Source organism: Schistocerca nitens, chromosome 3, assembly GCF_023898315.1.
Source record: "Schistocerca nitens isolate TAMUIC-IGC-003100 chromosome 3, iqSchNite1.1, whole genome shotgun sequence".
In the NCBI taxonomy this organism is placed as follows: domain Eukaryota; kingdom Metazoa; phylum Arthropoda; class Insecta; order Orthoptera; family Acrididae; genus Schistocerca; species Schistocerca nitens.
In genome coordinates, this window is record NC_064616.1 from 380,423,270 (window position 1) to 380,442,909 (window position 19,640).

A 19,640-nucleotide genomic window follows, 5' to 3' on the forward strand; every position below is an offset into this window, starting at 1 on the left:
GACACATGCTGGACAGCTACGCTGATCTACCTCGGGGGACTGAGGTGGGTGGCTCCTCAAACTAATCCCATCATCAGCGTTGTTTATGCTCTTTAGACATGCAAATCACTCTTATCTATACACAGTCCCCAATAATTGCACATTAGCTTTACAAAGCTGGTAAGCATGTGCTGTGCCCTCTCATCAAATCCTGTGTTTAAGACACTTCAGGATATTCAGTCCTTCATGGACCTTGCTCTCAGGTCCTTTAAACTGGGCTTCAAGATGCAACACATTAACATGGGTCTCATTGTAACCGGTGCACATTCAAAAACAAAGTGCAGGAGACAATGACGTGTAGCAGTGGATCAGAAGCTTGTCAGTGTTTTCTGGGACACCCTGTACATCACCTATTGAAATGCAAATAATAACAAGCATAAATTTCTCCAGTAGCTAATAAGCAGTGTAAATGCTAGCCTTCCTTCAGGTATGTCATCATTGGTAATTAGTTTCCTGTTTTCAAATTTCCACCTCAGTTATAATGAGAAGCCAGAGAAAAGCATCAATCGACATATGCGCAAAATTTTGGACTTGTGTGAAGGGAAGCTGGAGCTGCACTTGATTGTTAAGTGCAATACCCCCACGTATTTCGCATTTATGTACAAACTGAGACACCTACATTCATCCTTTCCTACAGCATTTTGCTTACTTTATGAAAAACATTGGGTCATATGAATAAAACGGAGAAAGTACTTCATACTCAGAATATCAGAGAACATTCTCACATTTGCATGAATAAAGTGAGTCAGAGGATGTACTTCGCAAGAGAATGTTGATAGGTTAAGTAAAAGGGTGGGGGTAGTTTTCAACACACAGAAAATTGTCCAATTTCGTATGAATAAAACTAGAAAAGTTTCTTACAAGAGGAGAACATTCACGATTTTTTGAAATGAGCTGTGTAGTACACTTTGAGCTGAGTTAGTTCTGTTGATGTTCTAAGTTTTACCAATGTTTTTAGTAAAAATGGCAGAAATTATGATACTTGAAAGGGAAAAAATATATATATTTAGCCCAAAGAAATATTGAAGAGAGAAACTGTAAAAGTTTACACAGGTTTAACAATGAAAACATTATTTGGCTCGTGACTCACTTTCTTCCCGAAAATCATGAAAAATGGGGTGTCTTTTCAAACAAATTGAGAATGAAAACATTTTTGCACTATTTAGCAGACCCAGGTTTTCAGACTGGTGTAAGAGATGACTTAAGTATACACCTGAACACTGTGTCACTGACATTTTGTGGATTCAGTTTCCCAGAAACATGTGCAAACTAGAAACAGCAAATGTTAAGTGACTATCAAAGCATCAGTTTCCATGTGCAGTGAGGATTCTCTATCGCATGCACATACCAATCATGAACCCCTCTGTACATGGAGATGAATATATTAATTGAAAGGGCTTTCCTAGTATAAATGTGAAGGGAACATGTGATTACAGTGAAAAGTTTACAAGTGTCAGTGCTTCATGGCCTTGATGATAGAATATGGAGAAACTATAATGTATGCCAGATACTAAGACAGAACAACAGTAATGCTTTCATTTTAGGAGATGCACAGGTTGGCACTACATCATGGTTAATGACACCATATTACAGAATCCTACAACAGACCTAGCTCCAAGGAAAGGGTGACAATCAAATGGTGCTTTGGTCAGGCAAAAGGCATTTCCCAGTTCTTCAAAGCAAAATAAGACTTAGCCAAACAAAAATCTATAAAGTGATCGCTGCCTGCTTTGTTTCGCACAATGTTGCAAAACAGACAGGGGATGAGTATTTTGCAGCACCTAGTGGCCGTTGCCAATAATCTTCCAGTGATGGGAGAAGAAGAATCAGCAAACACACCTATGCATTGTACAAACAGAAAACAAGGAATTGCTAATGTTATATGTCAACTGTAGTGAATGGGGGATTTTTACATAAACTTTATATAAAGAAGCCTAATTTGTGTAATTTTTTGTAATTAAATAGTCTTTTGGTTTTTCTTGGACTTACTGAAATTTGATTTGGAAACTTTACTTGTACCAAAGATAGTGTCAAGGGTGTGCACCAGCCATGTAAAATAATGATTTCTAAATATCAATGTGTTATACTGTTGATATAACTATACAGGGTGAGTCACCTAACGTTACCGCTGGATATATTTCGTAAACCACATCAAATACTGACGAATCGATTCCACAGACCGAACGTGAGGAGAGGGGCTAGTGTAATTGGTTAATACAAACCATAAAAAAATTAACGGAAGTATGTTTTTTAGAGACAAACCTACATTTTTTTAAATGGAACTCCGTTAGTTTTGTTAGCACATCTGAACATATAAACAAATACGTAATCAGTGCCGTTTGTTGCATTGTAAAATGTTAATTACATCCGGAGATATTGTAACTTAACGTTGACGCTTGAGTACCACTCCTCCGCTGTTCGATCGTGTGTATCTGAGAGCACCGAATTACGTAGGGATCCAAAGGGAATGGTGATGGACCTTAGGTACAGAAGAGACTGGAACAGCACATTACGTCCACATGCTAACACCTTTTTATTGGTATTTTTCACTCAACTTTGCTTTAGTAGGATTGTTGATGGCATACAGAATGTTAATACAACCAACTCTTGAGTATTGCTCATGTGACAGGGATCCCTACCAGGTCAAAGTAAAGGAAGGAATCGAAGCAATTCAGAGGCGTGCTGCTAGATTTGTTAACAGGAGATTCAGTCAGCACAGGAGTATTATGGAGATGATCCGTGAACTTAAATGAAATCCCTGGAGGTAAGACAACCCTCTGATTGCAAGGCATTATTGCAGAAATGCACAAAACTTTTCTGTCTTGGCCACACTTTCTTATTTCCTACTTTGATTATGTATTTTGACTAACTGCCACCATAAGATCAAATACTTTAAAACACAGTACAATGTACGTTGTCAAACAGTACATTCATATGTGACACAGGTGCATACTGCACCTTGTACAAACAAGTACTATTTGACGATATACAGTGTATTGATGTTTTAAAGTATCTGATCTGATGATGGATGTTAGCCAATATGCATATTCAAAATAAAAAATATAAACGTGTGGCCAAGATAGAAAAATTTTGTTTGTTTACGCATGATTATGGTCGCTGACGTATATGAAGCCGTCCTGTCCTGTCTCCTATTTTTACTATTGCAGCAATTTAGAGAACCGGCATTTGAGGCTGACCAACGATCATTTCTAATGCCAACTACATACATTTTGCTTAAGAACCATGAAGATAAGACGCGAAAATTATGACTCGTACTGAGGCTTATAGATAGTCATTTTTCCCTCGCTCTGTCTGCAAGTGGAACAGGAAAAGAAATGCGTAGCAGTGGTACATTGTACCCTCCGCCATCCACCGTACAGTGTCTTGCAGCACACGTATGTAGATGTAGATATACGTAGGTGCTCCACAAAGGAAGTTTTACAAGTCATTCCATGATAAGATCATTGTGCAACAAGAGTGGCACATTTCACAAGAGAGTACATGTTCTGAAGGCACAGTTCTGTTGTGGTGGAGTACAGATGCACCACAGTGTGGGAGTGAAACTGTGTGGCAACTGAAAACTTACTCTAAAGTTAAAGTACATGGGACTGTGCGATTCTTGAGGGAAATACATATAAATTTCACACAGATTTACCATTACATTTTGGTGGTATATGGATCAAATGCAATGTCACTTTGAGCATTAGTGAAATAGTGCCAACAATTTGACCGAAGTCAAATAGCTGAGGCTGATCAGTAAGAAAGGCCATCAACATTAACCAAAGATGACATTGTCCAGGCAATCGAGGAACTGATCTGCAGCAACTGCAGATTTTTCGATGATGAAATCATTCCCACAGTAGTTCTTGAATGGTTCCATTACAAAGGAGCAGATTTTATCATTGGGGAACTAAACAACAGGTAGAACATTCTGACCACTGTTTACACAGATTTGGTGACAATGTTGAAAAATAGTGTCATGTATATGTGTTACTTCGAAGTGTAGTGCAGCATTCAATAAAAGTTACTTGGCCTCTTGGCCTACCATAATAATGTGTTAGCAGTAAGTCCCCTCATATGAAAAATTTTTTGATTGTATTTTCACATATCATAATTAAGTAACATTTTGTAACACTTACATAAATGTATTTAATATTTATGTGTGACTTTAGCATAAATTTATTTATGTATTTCGATTCTTAGCTTATTTATAAAATCCATCAAAGGAATCCCTGAAAACATGTCAATACTAGGACAATAAATATATTTGAGTCGTGATGTAATGCCCTAATATTTTGATGAACTTCAACTATTTTTTTGAATTATTACTTTTGTCTTTCATCCCAGAACAACAAATTGACCAACAATATAAACTTTTCATTCACAAAATCTAGGCTCAGGGCAGAGGAGGATAAAATATGCCTAAAACATAACTCTGAGTACAAGATAGCTAGTATTAGTTTCAACTTTAAAACATTCAAGGCTTCATTGCTATCCTGGATGGAAATATATTCCAACCCTTGGTTACAGCATTCATGTTGCACAACAGCTACAATGGTGAGGTAGTCCTTTGCTCAGATTCCAACATGATTCATTGCTGTAGTATCATTAAAGGGCTGATAGTATAAACATTGCTGACTAGAGATCAAATTTGACATTAGATCAGAAATTGAGCTACGTTCAGGGCTCAGCTCCAATGTGTACTGCTAAACTTGGATCCACTGAAGCAGGTTCAGATTGGATCTAAAGTAGTATGTAACATGCTTGGCAACAAGGCTGAAATTGGCTATCAACACGATTATCGTGTTTTGACTGTAGACATTTATTGTACATCATAGATACACAGTATTTATTATCGACGGTGTTGTGTTATAACTGTTGTTGTTGTTGTTGTTGTTGTGGTCTTCAGTCCTGAGACTGGTTTGATGCAGCTCTCCATGCTACTCTATCCTGTGCAAGCTTCTTCATCTCCCAGTACCTACTGCAGCCTACATCCTTCTGAATCTGCTTAGTGTATTCGTCTCTTGGTCTCCCTCTACGATTTTTACCCTCCACGCTGCCCTACAATACTAAACTGGTGATCCCTCGATGTCTCAGAACATGTCCTACCAACCGATCCCTTCTTCTAGTCAAGTTGTGCCACAAGCTTCTCTTCTCCCCAATTCTATTCAATACCTCCTCATTAGTTATGCGATCTACCCATCTAATCTTCAGCATTCTTCTGTAGCACCACATTTCGAAAGCTTCTATTCTCCTCTTGTCTAAACTATTTATCGTCCACGTTTCACTTCCATACATGGCTACACTCCATACAAATACTTTCAGAAACGACTTCGTGACATTTAAATCTATACTCGATGTTAACAAATTTTTCTTCTTCAGAAACGCTTTCCTTGCCATTGTCAGTCTACATTTTATATCTTCTCTACTTCAACCATCATCAGTTATTTTGCTCCCCAAATAGCAAAACTCCTTTACTACTTTAAGTGTCTCATTTCCTAATCTAATTCCCTCAGCATCACCCGACTTAATTCGACTACATTCCATTATCCTCATTTTGCTTTTGTTGATGTTCATCTTATACCCTCCTTTCAAGACACTGTCCATTCCATTCAACTGCTCTTCCAAGTTCTTTGCTGTCTCTGACAGAATTACAATGTCATTGGCAAACCTCAAAGTTTTTATTTCTTCTCCATGGATTTTAATACCTACTCCGAACTTTTCTTTTGTTTCCTTTATTGCTTGCTCAATATACAGATTGAATAACATCGGGGATAGGCTACAACCCTGTCTCACTCCCTTCCCAACCACTGCTTCCCTTTCATACCCCTCGACTCATAACTGCCATCTGCTTTCTGTACAAATTGTAAATAGCTTGTGTTATAACTATGGAAGCAAATAAACAAAAAGGAATGATCCTCAAACTTTTCTCAATACAAAAAAGATTTACTGCTAGAAATTGTGTTGGGCCAGTATAGAGACATAATTGAGTGAAAAAAAGAAAACTGATAAAGTCACTGCAGCCAACAAGGTAAAGGCATAGAGAGAAATTGCTGTGGACTTTAATTCACATAACATCAGGACAGATCATGATTGAAAGAGTTTGAAAACATGTTACGGAAATGTTAAGAAAAGGACCAAGAAGGCATTAGCGCATGGCAATGTATAATTTCAAGACGTACTTTCTAATTATTACATTTCATTTTTTATGTATGTAGTATGTAAACTGGAGCAAAAACAGAGTCAAATCTCTTCCAAGGTTGAAATGCATAAAACTGGAAGTGGTAATTTCATAAGGCCTACTGTTACAGAAAGTGGGCAAAAGCTAACTGCAGCCCTGAAGCCAAATTTTTTTCCTATTTCTAACGCCTACGATGCCAATGCAGATTTTCATCCTAAAGTTATGTGCAGTAGTTTGTAAATATTTTGACATAATCTCAAATTCTTTTGAAGCAAGTTTATTGCGTAAAAGGTAATTCATAATGTTCTTCGTTACATTCTTGTTCTGATACAGATTCAGATAACACTGGTTACAGTTCATTCACAACATCAGTAAATGAGGCGACAGCTGCAACTTAAAATGAAGATATTGCTCTTTTCAATGACAATGAAAATGAAGGACAGACTGTTTACTTTGAGCTGGTAAGAATGGTAATGCACTAAGATAATGTAATAACTTTACTGTGACAGCACAAAATTGTGTACTTTACACAGAAAATTACCTCTAATTACAGGCAGATGCGTAACATGCCAGCCAGGATTCTGTTATAGCAGGAAAATCTTGTCCCAAAAACAAAAGAACAGAAAATGTTCTCGATAAGAAAGACCAGTTTTACAAGAGAAGAATAGAATGCCTTGAGCATGAACATGAAATCAGAGTTACAGTACTTGCTTGCAGAACATGAGATAAGAATGGAAACCCTCAAAATAGATAAGAAATTAAAGAATTGGAACTTATAGAAATGAAAAGACAATCCAGACTTTTAATCTGACACATTGTAAACCTTTCCAATCTTGTAACCTTTTGTATAAATACCTTGTTAATAAATTTCACACTTATTGCATTGTGACTGCTGTTAACTTTGTTTTCTGTTGGTATGTAGCCTACTGGAACTCCATGGACAGATTTTCATCCCGAAGTTATATGCTGTGTATCGTATACATTTTAATATGCTCTGGTTAATGTTTTGAGCCCGATTTGTTGTGCAACAGGTAGTTTATATTATTCGTGGTGTTCTTGTTCTGATAAAGAATTCAATAACCAGGACACAGAGAAGTAACTAGAACTAAAAGAAAGGAAAAGAAAATCTGGCTTTCAAACTGAAAACTTGTACATATATTCCAATTTTTAAGTACTTACTTAAATACATTGTCAATGAATACTACTCTCACTGCATTAAGACCCCAGTTGACTTCGTGTTCTGTACGTACTCTAATTTCTGAGTACACTCTTCTCCCAGTAAATACACATCATCAATTTCAGACTCCTGCTCTGATGCGTTGACAGCCATATTGTGCAAGAGAAATGCTGCAACTATTATAATTGCTGCTCGATTTACTTTTACTCTGAGTCCTACATTCAAACAGGAAAATCATCTTTTTACTATCCCAAGCATTCTTTCAACTGCTGATCTTGTTTTCTTGAGGGCATGATTATAGAAACACTCAGCCACTACTTCTTCATGAAATACAGGTGTCAAAAAATAGCTGCAACATGATAGCCAGTCTCCCAGAAGTATGCCTTCTGGAATTTCTCCTGTTTCCAACCGAGCAGGTGCACGTGAGTTTCCAAAAATATTTCTGTCATGGACAGATCTTGGCGATCTAGCTAAAATATTTAAACACCAAGTGTTAGCGACTGAGATCACTTTTATATTTAAAGAAAACCACCATGACGATTTCTAAATATCTCAGCATTATCGTCACCAGGTGATTTGATGAGGATATGAATGAGGTCAATACCACCTAAAATGCCAGGAAAATGTGTTATTTGATAAAAAAAAAAACACGCTGGATGTTCCTAATGTCATTTTCATAATTGGCATTTTGATAAATTCATTTTTCAATGAGGCAGTGCAGCCTGATACCTTATGGACAGCTCTGCAAGCTGTTGCTATGTCTACTTTAAACAGATCACCAACCACTAAGTGAAAGGTTCCTGTGGTGTAAAATCTTAACATTAACAGCAACATGCACAATGGAGTCAGTGGCTCGTTTCTTTTGGTTGATCAGTAGCCTCTAAGCCTTAGTTCCAACTGCTCTACAATTCTTTCTTCCAAACAAAACCTCAGCTTAAATGACTTGTTATTTAATTCCAAGAGTGGGTTCACCCTTTCATGGAATGAGGCAGGGAGCTCACTGGATCTCGTCGTCGTCGTTCTCAGTGGACACATCTGAATACTCAGATATCTCTAAAGTAAATGAAAGCAAACAATTTAATTCACATCGCGTAGGGTTGTTGCATAAAGAATTTTGGCCAACAATGGTCCAAAACACTCGGGAAACACAGAGGGTATGGTATGGTTTCAATGGTATGGAATGGAATGTCATGGTACTGTTGTTATAATTATCTTTACAAACAATAAAGTGGAGAAAGTAGTAGGAAAGGGGAAAAAAATTTCAGAGATTTGACATGGGTTTGAACACACGATCTACTGCACAGCCGTCACTAATGCAACCTCTGAGTCACTGACTCATATGTATCAGGTCCCAAGGTTAGGTGTTCCAAGACACTTGTTTATGTTCTATTTATCGCAGTACGTACATGGAACTGTCATAGCAGTTTAAGGATGTATTCAGTAGTTAAAAATGTAATACGAATTCCATAGTTACTGCTGCTCAAGCTAAGAGAGAACATATACGAGATGTTGAATAGCTATTAGCTGCTGTCAAAATTCCCATACTTCTGTTCACTGCAAACATTCCAAATCTTCCTCTCTTATTCTACTGCCAAGTGTGTATAAACTGCCTTTGAACTAATCACATAAATTACCAGTCATCTCCGAAGAGCTGTGATGAGATTGATCATTACATACACATGGTAGTCGTAATTCCCTTAACCTAACCTTCCAGACAGAAAAAAAGTATTTTGAGCATCAGTCAGGTGAGAGGGCTTAACACATATTTACTTACCATTTTTTGTGTTAAGAACAACTTTCTTATTATTTCAATTGGTATCTACAAAAAACAAAAACATTGAATCGTAATGCCACAGCACTATAAACTGACGATTAAAGCTGAACCTGACTTTGAATTGCGAATTTTTGCCAGTCAAATATGGTCCAACTCCATGGTGATATGATCTGGGATTAACATTTATAAAACACAGATTTCCGGGTTAAATTTGATCTGAGGTCATTTTTCTACTTTAATCTACAGTTAAATGCTTTATACAATTGACCCTAAGTAAAATACATTCAGTTAGCAGTAATGCTTACACATTGAGTTAATATTCAAGTGGCAAAAATCAAGACCACAGACATCACAATTGACGTAACATTATAAAAGTGCCACACCACAGGAATATTTGCTGAGTGGGAAGTGATGGATTACCAGCTTCAGTGCATATGCCAGATATATGATTTACTGCAAAGAACCTGCCACATGGCTGACACCCTTAACACGGACACTGTCCAACATTTTCAGATATGATGGTCGCACTGATTCACATACTTTACAGTTAAGAGTACCGCTAGAATTGAGCAAAGGCTTTATAAAATATTACAATGGAAGCTCTGTCTCTACTCCAAACCCAAACAAATGGGCATTTCAACATGTACAGTGACAACCTACAACACAAATATTGGGCCCGAGAATCTAACTGGTCTTTTAAAACTGAAAACGTGTCCTCCAGTTGCAACTGTCTTATATCAGAGAAAAATAATACGCGCGCGCGCACACGCACACACACACACACACACACACACACACACACACACACACACAGTGAAGAGCTTAAAACCCATTGTTTCTGCCCAACTCTCCAACAGCCTCCTCAGTATTATCTGTAGGTGACAAGCAGTAGATGAAAGAGTGTAGTCTGAACAGAAAATTGTAAAACTGCCAACAAATAAACATTTGTGAATTAGATTTCTCACTGTGAATACAATGCATCGGACTGCTTACTGTGAATACCATGCTGTCTACTGTTATGATAAAAGGGTGTCACTTGAAACACCATTCTGAGACATTCTTTAACGAGTACAGGTGAAAACTACATTACCAATTTGATACCTGAAATATTGTTCCACCAGAGAAAATTGTAGTACAATAGGAAGGCAAACATGAACCCAGAAATTATGTATTTGTTGTCAGATATCACACTGCCAGTTGTTTTCAACATCAAAAAATACATCTATTAGGTTCTGACTGACCATTAAGGCCTCTTTTTATCACTGTCTCCCAATACATGAAATGGCTTTTCAGTTTATTGGATGCAAGAAAACACACTAAGTAGTAGCTAATAGAGACCTCAAATGTCTTCTTAATGAATCAGAACTATGATGTTGTGAATGGGTAATTATAGCTCCTGAAATTAGCTTAATTGGAGTTCAGATGATACCTGTAAAATGAATTTTAATGGTTGCAAGGTGTAGGCCCAAGACTAACACTGATGGCTAAGTGCACCAACCCCGGTCAAAAAACATGATAACCAAGGTCCCGCGATCATGGTTAAAAGTAAATCACGTTTAGAATGTTTCTGCAGTGTACCAACGTTAATCGCTGGTCAGCAAACCGTTGTCAGCCAACTGTGCATTTGACCGCGGTAAACTCTCTACACTGCAATGGAACGTGCCCTGGCGACGTAAAGATGTTAGTAAACATGAAATTGCACAGATAATCGCTGGTGCCACGTTCTATCTTTGCTGTTTTTTCTGTCGACAAGCAGAAGTGTGTGTACGTACCTCGGTACCTATTTCTGATCTGTTAGTTTCTTTTTTGGAGAATTATGGAGAATAAAAGAAGAACACCGAATTTCTCGAAGTACGAGATAGATGTACTTCTTGAACTGGTGGGTGCAAATGCATCCGCTCTTGAAAATAAGAAAACCGACGGCTGCAGCTTAAAAGAAAAACAGGCAATGTGGTCCCATGTGGAGGCGCAATTTAATTCTACTCCTGGTAAGTTAACTCATAAATGAATAACTTTTCTAGGTTCATCGTAAGCGTAGGATATGGCACACACGGGCTTTTAGTTTGAAATTTGAAACTGTTATTGGCATACCACTGAAATACGTGATAGGACTATGTACATTTACGGTTGGAATTGTTTTGTTGGTTTTAAATTTAAAATCCAATGCCGTGCTACTGTTAACTAAATATTATGTGACTAACGGAAGCTTTTATGTTGAAAATTGTGAACATACGTTTCTCACTTAGCCCTGTGCCGTATTCTTCATATATGCCTATACCACTTTCTTTTTAATGAACTGATATGTAAACAAAAGCCATATACAGAGATTTTTATTGCAGTTGTAAGTTAAGAGCCTCAGAATGCAAAATGTACTTATGAATGTAAATAATATAAGAATTAATTTATGGTACTAAAAACTACATTTATTTAATTTCAGGTGTCACAAAAAGATCCTGTGACAGGCTGAAAACCTGTTATGGAAACATGAAAAGAAGACTTCGAAAAGACCTTGCAGAAGAAAAGGTGGAAGTGTATAAAACAGGTGGGGGGAAGCCTACCCAAAAAACCAAGATCCATGATCGGGCTAAACTATTAGAAATTGTTGGTTCCTCAATGAAACCGTTAACAAATGCATATGATTCCAATGCACAGTTTAGCATGATTGTGGATGTTGTCAACATGGAGTGCAGTGCAGTGCAGTGAGAACACGCCACCTGCTTCAGTTGTCGAGTTAGCAGAGTGCACACAACCTAGCACTTTCCACACACCTGTCGTAATACTAAGTAAAGAGACACCAAATAATGTTCTGGTGGATGTCACCCAACTGCAATCTGTTTCACAGTCTCCTGATCAACCCAATGAAAAATACATGGCGTCGTCGCAGGATGCCTGCAAAACCAAGGCCATCAGGTTCAGGAACAGTGATTGAAAATGTGTGCAAGAAGAGAGTGGAACTACTGGAGGCCCAATTACTCATGATGAAGGGAGAGCACCAAAAGGAGCTGAAGATAAAAAATTTAAAGATTCTGGCCCTGGAAGAAAAACTAAAATACTGGAAGAAGAAAAATGCCAATGACACGTGACCTTTTTTTCCTGTGACAGTGAATTTTTGTAATTTTTTGTGCTGTGTTGTATTCTGTCTAATGTATTAAAGTTGTCTCACAGTTCAAATTGTTTCTTTGTGTTTGTCCTGTTAGTAATACTGCTTCTATCCTAGTTGGTGTCTGTCTAATATCTGCTTACAACTTATTTGGTTCAAAATGGCTCTGAGCACTATGGGACTCAACTGCTGTGGTTATCAGTCACTTATTTGGTCTGGACTAAGTTTCATCTAATCACTTAAAAGTAGAATTACTTCATATATAAAAACAGATTAGCAACACTGCAGTATACACAAGTAAGCTACATGTCAGTTGCAGGCCTGTAACCATAACGTCAGTTGCCAATTTCTACTTAAATGACTTAACAATGAGGTAGACTCTTAATGAAACAAAATAATAGTAATAAAGCATCCTTGTCACCCTAACTTTGGAATGAACATATGTGCTGTAACAGTTATATACATGAGGCCCAATGTTATCATGTTTTGCATCGTTTGTACCAGAATATCCTAACATATTAAATTATGAGGGAAAGTGCTCCAAATCATAATTTTGTGAGTGCCATTTTCTGTGCAATACTCTGCACCTGGTAATGTTTATAATGGGAACCTATATCTTTTATGACAGTACAATATGAAGTGAGGCATGTTGAGAAATACATTGCTGTGGTGGGTTCTCTTTTCTGCAAAAGTAAGCATAGCATATGTGGCTTTCCTAGCCACACCACTTGGTAATGTGTGTGGTGGAAACCTGTAACATTTATCATAATAGTATTTGTAGAGAGGCATTATTGAATAATACATTGCTAATATGAACAGTAGTGAGATTAGCATTGTGTGGCTTTCCTAGCAATACTCTGCACCTGTTAATGTTTACAATGCCAGCCCATAACTTTTATCACAACAAAATTTGTAGCAAGATATTTTCAGAAATGCATTCCTATGATGGGTCACTGTTTTCTGCTACAGTAGTCATAGCATGTGTGGCTTTCTTAGCAATATTCTGCACCTGCTAATGTTTATGATGGCAACCCATAACTTCTGCCACAACTGTATTTGTAGTGAGGCATTTTTCTGTGGCACTATGCAATGACAAGGAATTCCCTTCTGTACAGGTGAGCATTAAATATGTGAAAAAACTGCATCAATATCAGTGATAGAGTGAGGGAGGGAGTTTCCCTCAGTAATAACTTAAAGTATGACACTTCGTACTGTCAACCCACAGCATTACAGTTCTGCTTTCATATCTTCCGAAGTAGCACACTCCTTAACTAATTATTGCTCTTGCACTGATCCCCAAAGTATTAGACATTGCTGACAAAATTCCATTGCCTTTTGTAGCAATGAGAACTTGTTTTTGGTGGCAATTTCTAAACACAAATTTGTCTTCGATTTCATTTATTTTTTTTATACCACACAGTTGTACATAATATTGTGTAAAGTGCTGCTACACGCATGACTGACTAGAATTAACAATGTAATTCAATTCTTTGCACAACCTTATAGCCACACACACTTGTGTTTAAAAAAATCATATTGTAAATAAAGAGTAGTGATTAATATGGAAACAATTTAACAAATAAAAAATCCCAAGCTGACATTTTATGTTATTACACAAATCATTATTTATTTTGTGCCTATGTGTTTACTGCATATTCGCAAGTTTAAGCCAATCTAGGTGATAAGACTGCATTAATACTGAGCAGAAGTGCAGTAAAATAATCTCTAAACTGAAAGGTTCTAATAATAAAGAATGTGCACTTTTAATATTGCAAAACTGTTGGACATTCCCATATTTGTTGTTACAGTAGAAAATTTAAGAGATGTTTAGGATCTATAGTGAACATAATACAGAAATATCCATTATATTTTATTCCACTCGCTTTTACTCTCACACTCTCTAAATGTAATGGAGTCATTTGTTCTCAAATTTAAGTACATACCCAGAAACTGAACATGTGTATAAATAACAGAGTACTGCATTGCTTTTACAACCAATGTGATGCAAGAAATATATCTTTAATAATGAATTATCAACAGTTCCACACTAAAAAAAAAATCTCAGAAAAGCAGCAGCTGGGTAATTGTCTGTAGGCAGCACATCCTGTCCCTGGTACAATAAAACCTCAAATTTCGCATCACACACCCAGTTCAGTGAGTACTTTTATGTTCGCTAGATAGTAGAAACAAAATAGATTACATGCTGAAATAATCTGAAAAATTGAAAATACGGCGAAATCCCATAACTATAATCATAATTTTTCATTACGAACAATGTCTAAATTTACGTTAGATTATTGGAAATGTTCATTAATTATAGCACAGCAAACTGCTCTTCCAGGTAATGTATCATCACGATACATCTGCTGTCCAGGTAGCACTGGTTCGTTGTCTTCAATGTTGGGGCCTCTCTCATCACATAACTGATTTAAAAGTCGAGAAATTTCAGGATATTCTGGTGGTTCTTCACTGCTTGTACTCCTCGCAATATTATGCAAGACAGCCGTACCCACAATGATTGACATTGCTTCCTGTGGATTACATCTTATTCCTACAGATAATATGGAAAATCTTCTCTTCCACATACTGTATTTTCTCTCAACACTGTTTCTAGTTTTAATACGAGACCTGTTATATCGATGCTCTGCTTCATTTTGCGGATTTAAAAGTGGAGTTAACAAGTAGGATTTACATGCATAACCACTATCTCCCAATAAGTGACCTTGTGGTATTTCTCCGTTTTCAAATTGAGCTCTGCGAGCGCAGATGAGAAATATGGTACTGTCGTGCACAGAGCCCGGCCATCGAGCGACAATGTCTCTTATTAACAAATTGTGATCACTAATGGTTTGACAGTTAAAGGATAAATATGATTTCCTATTGCGGAAAAGTTCAGCATTATGTCCTCCAGGAGACTGAATTCTTATACGGGTACAATCCAAGGTACCAAGAACGCCAGGAAATCGGTCCAATTGACTAAAACCACACATCACAGAGCGCACTTCTTCTCTTGTAGGAAATTTTATAAAGCGAGGAGACAGTGATGCTATGATGTCTGATACATCACTGATGATTCATTGTGCTGTTGTACGATGTATATTACTGTTGTCCCCAATAAGAATATTGAATGCACCTGTTGCATATGCCCTTAAAGTAACCAAAAGTCTGTTTATCGGAGAAACAGGGTTATTCCGATCAGTAGGAAATTCTAACCTATCATTGATTTGATTTAATAACCACCACACTGTTTCTTTTGACAGACGAAATCTCTCTTCAAACTTCCCGTCACCATAATCTTCAAAAGGGTTTCCCCTTTCCACAATCACTCCAACACGATTTCGGTCACGATTTAAATGGTCAAGGTATAACAAATCTTCCTCAATGCCATCCATAACATCAAAATGCGCCGCCATCTTAATAGCGTATGCTTCTAAAACCGTGGTTATGTCGAGAAAACCGGAAAAGGGCCCCGGTTAAATATAACCACGGTCGATTCCATCGTTTAACTTAGATCGATGTTGGTGTACCAGAATACTGCGCTGAACAGGATTATATATCGACTTAAACGCGGTTAACTGATAATCGAGATTGGTGCACTCGGCCATGAATCTGACAATTATCTGGGAGATTGTATATGATGTGGTTGTGACAACACCATAAACTTGATGACTGTTGTGGGTAAACTGGCTTTAGCATTAATCTAAATCTAAATCTACATCCACAAACATACTCTGCATGCCACCATATGGTGCATTATGGAGGGCACCTTGTACCACTACTGGTCATTTCCTTTCCTGTTCCATTCACAAACAGAGTGTGGGTGGGTGGGGAGGACTGACTATATGCCTCCATATGAGCCCTAATTCATCTTATCTTCATGGTCTTTATGCTAAATGCACACTGTTGGCGGTAGAATCGTTCTGCAGGCAGCTGCAAATGACAGTTCTCTAAATCTCCTCAATGGTGTTTCACGAATGGGGTCACCATTTGAGATGATGAAGAATCCCTGTAATATTCACGTATTGATCGAAACTACTGGTAAAACATCTAGCTCACCTCTGAACAGCTTTGATGTCTACCTCTAATCCAAACTGGTGGGGATCCCAAACACTCATGCAGTACTCAAGAATGGGTCACACTAGTGTTTTATCCACAGGTCTCCTTTACAGATGAACCAAACTTCCCTAAAATTATCTCAATACAATGAAGTCAACCATTTGCCTTCTCTATTATCGTTCATACACAGCCGTTCCATTCCAGTTGATATCTCTTGGCAACATTACAGTCAGATATTTAACCCTTTCGCTGTTAAAAACCAGCTCTTTGCATTCTGGGCTGAGGCTGCTTTTGTTATGGCTGTCTGCTGAATAAATGATGATGTCTGTGGTGCAAGACGGCATTTTACCCAAAATGAAATACTAATCATCTGATTTTTCAAAAATTATTAGGTGAAAAAAATTTGATTTTTGTGCATCTTACAGTCTGATATCTTCACTTGATAAAGAACTGATATCTTTCATTATCCACCACACTTACTGTGCTGTGTCAAATTAAGTAGAACATTGCACTAAATTTTAAAGACTTCACAGAGGTAAAAATGCATTATGTAAACTTTGCACGTGGTTGATTTTAGCTCATACATTCATTCTCAAGTTATTAGGGTTTATATCCGATGGACGGTCAGGTGTGATATGCCATCTGTTTTTAAGAAAACTATATTTGAGAAACACCAAGGTGGAGGCCAGAGGTTTCACTGCAATATCCTCTTTTACAAAACTGTCAGTCCTGCAACACTAGCAGGTAAGTACCTGTGAATCTCACAAAATCAGAACAGGAAGAGATAATGGTAGACAATGTTTACATCAAGTCATAATACAAGTTCAGACTGGTTAGTTGGTAAAATAATTCCCACAACAAACAGGGCTCTGGATTTGTGTCCCAGTTCTTTACACTTCTCAATTGTCAAAAAAGGTTTGTTGCCACATGGCTAATTAATATGTTTTCTTTCCTGCACAATATTTAATACTGCATGAATGGTAAAGTCAAAATCACAATGAGACTGCTATTACAATGGCTATCTCTGACATTACTGCCAGTACCTGTAGTTAAACTTTAATGTCCTTGTCAGTGATTTAAATTAATATCAAACATGCAATAAAATAAAGCATATGAACTACTATGTTTTCTCTTTCATGATTTTACTTCTTCCAAAGCTTTGCATAAGTAAGAATATGTAATAACATATTTATTCGATAGGAGGTTACTCTATAGGTCCTCCCAACAACTGGCCGAGTCAGCTGGTTCCCTCCTCAGAGCAAGGCAAGTGCACCAACCTTCTACTGGGGCATACTTTTGATAAAACACTAAGGTGTTTAAATTACCTCCAATATGATGATTATTTTTATTTTATTGTAAATAATCAACATACATGTTCTGCCTTTACAGCATAGGACTATTAGCTTTCACCGAATTGCTGTTTCACAACATCGACTGTAGACAATATACATGCAACACCGTACATTGTAACAATCCCAATGAAAAAGACATCATTACACTTAGTCTCAACATATTTTTGAGTTACTCACCTGACAGATATGTACTGGCTACCAATTTCTGGAAAGAATGTATCACAACTGTAGTCTTTCAAAATACTGGTTATATATAACCTGTGACAGTATGAGGATTTCATCATTTCCTGTAAGAATAACAAAAGAAAACTAATACCTGGAATGACAGAATTAAATACAAGTTCACACATAAACCTTGCAAAGATCACACAGTAATGACACTGCACATAATAACAGTTTGAATGTCCCAAGTCTCAGGAAATGTGTGGGTCTACCACACAAACTATGTGATCAAATGTATCCGGACACCTGGCTGAAAATGACTTACAAGTTCGTGGCGTTCTTCGTTGGTAATGCTGGAATTCAGTATGGTGTTGGCCCACCCTTACGCATGATGACAGCTTCCACTCTCACGGGCATACATTCCATCAGGTGCTGGAAGGTTTCTTGGGGAATGGCAGCCCATTCTTCACAGAGTCCTGCACTGAGAAGGGATATTGATGTTGGTCGGTGAGGCCTGGCACAAAATTGGTGTTCCAAAACATCCCAAAGGTGTTCTATATGATTCAGTTCAGGACTCTGTACAGGCCAGTCTATTGCAGGGATGTTATTGTCATGTAACCACTCTGCCACAGGCCGTGCATTATGAACAGGTGCTCGAGCATGTTGAAAGATTCAATCCCAACCCCCAAATTGCTCTTCAACAGTGGGAAGTAAGGAGGAGCTTAAAACATCAATATGAGCCTGTGCTGTGATAGTGCCATGCAAAACAACAAAGAATGAAAGCCTCCTCCATGAAAAACATGACCATGCCCTAACACCACCACCTCCGAATTTTACTGTTGGCGCTACACACGCTGGCAGATGGCGTTCACCGGGCACTTGCCATACCCACACCTTGCCATCGGATCACCACATTGTGTACCATGACCTGCCACTCCACATAACGTTTTTCCACTGTTAAATCATCCAATGCTTACACTCCTTACACCAAGCGAGGCATCATTTGGCGTTTACCGGCGCGATGTGTGGCTTATGAGTAGCCACTCGACCATGAAATCCAAGTTTTTACACCTCCTGCCTAACTGTCATAATACTTTCAGAGGATCCTGATGCAGTTTGGAATTCCTGTGTGATGGTCTGGACAGATTACACATTATGACCATCTTCAACTGTCGGCGCTCTCTGTCAGTCAGCAGACAAGGTCAGCCTGTACGCTTTTGTGCTGTACGTGTCCCTTCACGTTTCCACTTCACTATCACATCAGAAATAGTAGACCTAGGGATGTTTAGGAGTGTGGAAATCTCGTGTGTGTGGCACAAGTGACACCCAATCACTTGACCACGTTCGAAGTCTGAGTGCTCCGCAGAGCGCCCCATTCTGCTCTCTCTCAATGTCCAATGACTACTGAGGTCGCTGATATGGAGTACCTGGCAGTAGGTGGCGGCAAAACGTATGTTTTTGGGGGTGTCCGGATACTTTTGATGACATAGTGTATGCACATAAAGCACTTAACATATTTAAAGAATTTTGTTTATTTTCTTTCACACAGACATTGAAGCATGATGAAATAGAAAATTTTTGCAATCGTTTATCTTAATGTCACTTTCCCATTTTACTATTCATAATCAGCATATGCCTTATTTATAGGTAGTACAGTTTGTGATTACTGAAAATCAGTTCACAGTTTGTCAGTAGTACAATATGTAAAGTCCACTGTTCAGTAAAAAGGAGAGAGTTTGGAAATTAATGTCATGTTAGGATGGAGCACAAGCCCAGACTGGGATAGGATGACGAAGGAA

The 19,640-nt window shown here is 37.8% G+C and overlaps 1 protein-coding gene across 5 annotated transcripts in view; it reads right to left on the reverse strand.

The window, feature by feature from the left end:
- LOC126248316 (dihydrofolate reductase-like) overlaps positions 1-19,640 on the reverse strand; it is a 103,758-nt gene that overhangs the window by 16,986 nt on the left and 67,132 nt on the right. For all 5 annotated transcript variants that reach the window (XM_049949202.1, XM_049949200.1, XM_049949203.1 and 2 more), the window contains exon 4: positions 17,857-17,966. In XM_049949202.1, the coding sequence (XP_049805159.1) occupies positions 17,857-17,966 (110 nt within the window). The remainder of the gene's footprint in view (positions 1-17,856; positions 17,967-19,640) is intronic.